We start from the raw sequence: 6,662 nt of genomic DNA, 5'->3' as shown, positions 1-6,662 counted from the left end.
ACAGGACCTATTTCAGAAATTGTTGTCCAGGTTGAAAAATACCAAGGTTGCCCTTTAATATGCTGCTATAATATAATATAATATAATATAATATACTCCTATTTAGCCACAAGAACATTAGTGGTTCACAGTCAACGTTCCAGTTCATCTCTACGGTTGAGGTAGTGGCTCTGTGCGGGCCACTAACTCAATAACACATTTCTTTATGGACCTCACTTTGTGCACAAAGGACAGGCTCTTCCCCCAAGCTGTTGCCACAAAGTTGGAAGCATGCTGTTTTCTAAAATATCATTACATGGTGTAACATTAAGAAGGAGACTACAGCCCAAACCATGAAAAATATCAAGTACATAAAGATATGAGGACAGGGGTGTCCACATACATGTATATTTGTCACGCAAGTGTTGTTAAAAAAAGTTGAAGAGAATAAAATATTTGGTGGATGTCATACAGGTGGTACGGTGCCGGAGACGTTGGCGTCTGCACAGTAGAACATCTCCACGCCGTGTGAACAGTCTTGAGGGTAGAGGCCCGTCATGGTCAGACCGGTGATCATGACAAACAGGCCGGTTAATATCAAGATGGAGGGGATCACGTTTTCACCCTGGAACCAGCGGCCGGGGGAGAGTTTGAGGAAGCACGCAGATGGAATGATGAAGATCAGAGGCGTGGCGCTCAGAACACCCTGGATGGTAGGAGAGAAATTAAACACTCAAACATATTAACCACAAATGAAATGTATAGATAGCTGCAGAGTTTATATGACTTACATTCAGCTCCAAAACAACTCCCAGACAGTCATAGGCCAGAGATATTGATGCACAAGCTGCAACTATGAGAAACGTTATCATCACATGTTCCACTTTTGAAAGATCCCTGCTGCAAATGACATTGGATAACACCTGAGGAGATAAACAAGAGAGAGAGGCATATTGTGTATGCATTTTTGGAGACTGTGTAACACACACACACACACCTGAGGAGGAGCTAGTGACATTGTTGTCACAAAGCCACGTTTCTGGCCCAAACCCTCAGAATACCACTTTCCCTCGCATATGTAAACGTTTAACTGTAAGGTTGGAGAAAGTATCACTTACCTCTCGTGTAACAAAACACTCCAGTGGAAATGTGGTTATAATGCTGAAGCCAAAACAGAAGCGACCGAATGTTGCCAGGTTGTCATCTCTGCAGTAGTTCTCAAATACGTCTCCTAAAAAAAGAAGTGGGAATATGACATCATAAACATACATTTGTGATATTACAAAGAAGTTGCTGTAGATGCGTGTAGTTCAATATTTCTCATATTGATATATACCTTGTGTGTAGCCAGTGAAGGTGGTATAGCCAGCAACAGCAAATGCAGCGCTGATTATTAGTGCAGAGCCTACGGACACGTGGGTGACCCGAGACCAGTTAGCCAGCGTGGGCTGCTCCAGAGAACCGTAGATGAGAAAGCTGTTGTGGTGGCATATAAAGGCTGAAGAGACACACAGGGGCAGAACACCAGAGTTTCATTATAAAAAATATTGCTCATAACTACAGTTTGAAGCATTTGCTTGAACTTAAACTTTAGTTTTCTTGCTACCTTGTCTGAACCAAGAGGGCCTCTGATGAGAGACTGCCAACGTTGCTTGTCTTAGGAAGATACAGTGTAACCTGAACTAAGAGCGTGCACATCCCCATCTAAATGACCTCCTTTGTAGCAGCAGTAGTTATTATCATCAAGGCACTTGATTCAAGGCCATAATTTTCACCACAATGTGTGTAAAGGACTCACAGGGTGGGTGCACTCATAGTCTCACTCAGAAGGAGATGACAACAGATATTCTTTGAGATGTTGTGCAGTGATTTACCAATATTTAGACAGAGTCGTACTAAATGAATAGCCTCAGTCTTCTTACTGTATATTTCAGCTGGATTGCATGCCTTATGCTGAATGGGCAAGACTGTGCACTAAAGCTGTGGCCTTTGGCTCTTTGATAGGACACATTCGTGCAGACAAACTCACCAAAAGACATCACACCAACTGCCTGAATTGCATTCCACTTTGCAAATGCCCATGCATTCTCTGTAGGGAGGCTAGAGAGTGATATTTTTGACAAGGAACACAGAAACGAATGATCATGTTTGTATAATAACATTTTAGTGTAAAAAAAAAAAAGAACCCCATGGTTCACACACAGGGAAATTTCTATTAAAATCACTATAAGGATTAGCAACTTGCAGAAGTTGTCATACATTTGGGGTCCGAAGGTAGCTGCTCTGACGATTACAACGATGAGGATCATAAATGTCAGCACCATCGACAGGAAGGACACCTGGTAACACACACAGAGGTTTTACAGGCAGCTTTAACATCACTACATGATACTGACAGCTGTGTAATAATCGGACTTACCTTCCCGAGTTTCTCTATGTTTCGATACAGTGAGAGAGGCAGCGTGAACACGACGGTTGATAGCAAGATAACAAAGTGGCGCTCTGCAAGTATGTGACCTGGACCAACTGCAAGCACAACACATGACAACATATACATGAATCATTTGAACCATTCCAATGTTCTAGATGCTCTGAATGTGTTTCTCTCATTCGCTTTGGCTCAGTTCTCGAATGAGAATAATTTTTTTCAAAACAATGAGCTCAAATCTCTGAACAATTAGTTTGTTGTTCACAATAGATTACACATTCTCATTCATTCAAGCAAATCGCACTAGTCTTGGCACCTGCGTGCAAAAGAGTCAGCACGATTTGCACAATAACCACTCGCACGTCTTGCTGATCAAACCTGATGAGTTGATTCTCAGTGAGATTGTCGTCCTTTTCACAACTTCTAAACACTCTTTCATCGTTTGAGCCATCACATGCAAAATGAACCATCGAATTATCAAAATCTGTCAGACATACATGCACATGTCTATTCCATAAATATGACATGGTGTTATGTACTGTGGGGAGGTACAATTTGTTGTTTTTTAATGAACTATTGCAGCTTTTTTCATCGTTGCAGGTTTTTTACATTTCTTTTTTTGCATGGATGATATTTTGAGGCAAATTTTCTGTTCACTGTCTATGCCTTTACATGAAAGCTCAAAGGTTAATTTTCTGTTTACAGTACATGTAACACATTTCTACACAAATACATTTACTCACAAATGTGCATAGCCTGTTTCTGTGTATACAGTGTTGTAGCCTTCAGTATTGACTTCTCTCAGTAAACTTTTACCTGCTGTTGAAAACAACTTTTCAATTTGGTGTCATTGGCCAACTTACTGACACAATAACTAGGTTTTAAAGCATGAATGTGTTGTGGGTGAGTTACTACCTTTTGCAAACACGCAATAGAGTTGTGATGTCCCATCAAACAGTTGTGACAATTGCAGTTACAGTTCAGAGAATGTTAAAACTGTTTCGAAAAATGAGCCAAAGCGACTGAGAAAAACTGTAAATTTAGGATTCATTGTCTTTTATCTGAGGTGGAATAAACTACATGCAACGTACCTCCTGGTATTCTCTGAAATACTTTGGTCAATGTGTCACCAGTTGTGATGTTGTAGCTGATCATAGCTGAGGAAGAAAAACAGAGGTGAAGCATCATTTAGTATTCATGGCTGCAGTATGATTCAGACTGAACCCAAAGTCAACAGGGAGAGAACAGAAATAGTCAAAATAGAAAACAGTTATTTGTCAGACCACACTGGATATTACACATAAAATGCCATGATACAATATTCAACTTTGGATTATTGCATAACTCACCAATGAAAGGATAAAGGAATTGCAGTCCAGATAAAATCAGAAATCCGGGGAAACCAAACGTACTTTGCACCAGTGACTGATAGCTGTTTGTCCCTGACAGGTTGCCTCCTTTAATCAGTAAGATGATCGAGTAGTCTGCCATTAAATGCACACACAATGTTAGATATATAATACATACTAGGGCTGTCAATCGATTCAATTATTTAATCATGATTAATCGCCTGATTGTCCATAGTTAATCGTGATTAATCGCAAATTAATCGCACATTTTTATCGGTTCAAAATGTACCTTAAAAGGAGATTTGTCAAGTATATAATACTCTTATCAACAAGGGAGTGGGCAAATATGCTGCTTTATGCAAATATATGTATATATTTACTATTGGAAATCAATTAACAACATAAAACAACCTAAAAATCGCAAGTCGCCTTAATGTGTTAAAGAAATTAGTGGTGTTAAAATGAATTTGCTTTAGCGAATTATCTCGTTAACTTTGACAGCCCAAATTGTATATACATTTGATAAATGCATAAATCCATTTTAATAATGACACCTTTAATGTACCCACCTGTGATGAACCCAACAACTACCAGCAGCAGAAGGCCAAAGGGGAGCCCTGCCTGGTTCAATGCATATGGTAAACCTGGTCACAAAACAAAACAAAATTTGTAAAATTGTAAAACCAAAAGTGTCACAGTAACAAGCAATACTAAGTCTTAAAAAATGCCATGCTGATTTGTATTTTGTTCCATACAGCCTGAGGCATTTTGAGGGATGAAAGAGTTAAATGGGAGAATGGGGGGCAACAGGCGCCAGTCATATGATGCAGAGGGTTTACCACTGCAGGGCTTCAAAGCTATCAAAGCTTTTCCTTGTTGCACAAAATGAAAAATATTATTCACTTATCTCAGCATAAAGAGCAGCAGTTCATCATTCATATAAAATCGATTGCATATAATTCATTTATACGGTTTTGTGGCTACTTGAATGATATTTACCTATTATTCCAGATCCTATGATGGAATTGATGAAATTAAATGACGCAGATATCATTGAACTTCTTGGCTCTGCAGCAGCTTTTTGTGGAGGAAACAATGTTGTTCCTTCTTCATTGTTTAGCTAGAAAATAATAACACGGAGCAGGAATTTAAAAACGACAACAACTCTCCGCCTGTTGTTCGTGTCAGTATAGTATAGTATAGTTTATAGCATCACTTACCTGCTGAGCCATTGTGAGCACCTGCTGGTCGCTGCTGTGGTTCCTCTCTGTCCAAGTGTCTCCTCAGTGTTTAACTCTCACATAGTTGCGGCGTGACTGAATTAAGCAAAGTTTATATAGCCTATATATATATTTTAAAAAAAAAACTTGTCAACATCTATGAACATCTCAACAGCGCCCCTGGTCGGTCGTTTCTGGGGTTAAATTGGGCCAGAGCTCTCCAGAGCTGAGCTCCACCTCCTGACTGACTGTCTCTGACTAAACATCTAGAGCTCACTCCTTTTCTCTGACTTTATTCAAAACCTTTGGCTATCTTATCACAGCAGGATCTATACGTGCGCAATTTGCTTTTACGCACGTTTTATGCACGTTTTACGCACGTTTTATGATCTTACCATAGCCTTGTTAACCCAAATGCTTTTCTGCACAACAAACAGGGACACTTCAAGTTGATACAAAATACAGATCGTTGGCAGCAACTCGGTTGTGCTCAACACCATCAAAGCTGTCAGTACACTACATTATTTTTAGCAAAAGTTCAAATATCGTTTCCTGTGGCGTGTCAAGTGGATTATTAGGATACAGGGTAGGTTTCTGTTCTGCCTTGCACCATATCTAAATATCTATGTAAATACAAATTAAAGGGACTGTTTGTAAGATTCAGAAATGCTTGTTAACAGCGACACCTGTGGCCGTTAAGTCAACGAAAGTCAGCGTCGGGCTCGTGATCGCTCTACATAGACATGAACGAGCATAGCTCAACACAGTGAGGCGACACAAGTCAGCTAAAACCACAATATCACTCTATATTTCACCTGCTTGGCAGTAATGTTAGCTGACCAGACGATGGTCTCTCCATGAATCAATGCTTATCCTAGTGTTGGCCCCGGGGGCTGAAGTAGAAAGAGAAACGTTATCGTCTCCGTCCGCAGACGCAGGGAGACACCGGCACCCGGTCGGTGACGATAACGTTTCTCGTTGTGGAGCCCCATCACTTCACAAGACACTGGAGGAGCTGCAGCAGTTATTTCTGCACAAACGTCCACTGTACATTTACTAGATATTCTCAGAGCTAAACTAACTCTTCTGCAGTATGGATTGTGCGCGCATGCACGTGATAGTGGAGTGAGAACGAGCGCGGTGTGTGAGTGGAGGCAAATACTACGACCGCCGCCAACATTGTTTTGCAAGACGGGCTTCACTAGATATAACTTTGCGGTTTTGGTGCTTCCGTGTAGTTTGTGTTGGAGTCTGAGTCTGAACAGCATAGCCACACACGAGTGCGCGCATGGGACACCGACCTGGTAGATTTATATGTGTAAAAAGTTACAAACAGTCCCTTTAAGACAGGAGATAGAAGGCCTAGTAATTAATTTATCTATACGCCTATAAGTTACAGTATACTGCGGTTGCCTCTATGTAAACATGAATTTCAGTGTGTTTTGTGGACCATAAATTCAAAAAATAATGTGCTGCTTGCAGTGTATTTGGGTATACAGTATATTTGGGGTGGTGTATTATTGTCCTTTTGGACATCACAGTGCTTCAGGTAGGTGTACTTTCCCCCTCAAATTAATTTAAAGGGTCGCTTCAACCCAATTACCAATAATGGAATAAATAAAAATGAAATGAAAATCAAAATGTTCTCACTTCTCCTTAGCGGTAGGCCTAACTGACCATTTAGTC

The 6,662-nt window shown here is 40.3% G+C and overlaps 1 protein-coding gene across 1 annotated transcript; it reads right to left on the bottom strand.

The window, feature by feature from the left end:
• Positions 1–374: 374 nt before the first annotated feature.
• slc38a11 (solute carrier family 38 member 11) lies at positions 375–5,212 on the bottom strand. The gene is made up of 12 exons (XM_074659381.1): positions 4,977–5,212; positions 4,756–4,876; positions 4,326–4,400; positions 3,757–3,891; positions 3,499–3,564; positions 2,399–2,505; positions 2,239–2,318; positions 2,009–2,079; positions 1,316–1,477; positions 1,098–1,210; positions 771–902; positions 375–685 (listed from the first exon to the last, which is right to left on the bottom strand). The coding sequence occupies exons 1-12, from the start codon at positions 4,986–4,988 to the stop codon at positions 446–448; spliced, it is 1,314 nt and encodes a 437-aa protein (XP_074515482.1). The 5' UTR covers positions 4,989–5,212; the 3' UTR covers positions 375–445.
• Between the last annotated feature and the right edge of the window lie 1,450 nt (positions 5,213–6,662).

The sequence above is a fragment of the Sebastes fasciatus genome, chromosome 14 (genome assembly GCF_043250625.1).
Source record: "Sebastes fasciatus isolate fSebFas1 chromosome 14, fSebFas1.pri, whole genome shotgun sequence".
NCBI lineage: Eukaryota > Metazoa > Chordata > Actinopteri > Perciformes > Sebastidae > Sebastes > Sebastes fasciatus.
The sequence above is the reverse complement of the archived record's forward strand: the minus strand, read 5'-3'. Positions and strand labels throughout refer to the sequence as shown.

Bases quoted from the DNA above. Each gene is read 5' to 3' on its own strand.
- slc38a11 (XM_074659381.1), bottom strand. The intron at 2,506-3,498 runs GTACGTTGCATG...TTGTGCTTGCAG, and splicing joins ATTTCAGAGAATACCAGGAG to TTGGTCCAGGTCACATACTT. The intron at 2,080-2,238 runs GTATGACAACTT...ATCACTCTCTAG, and splicing joins GCTACCTTCGGACCCCAAAT to CCTCCCTACAGAGAATGCAT.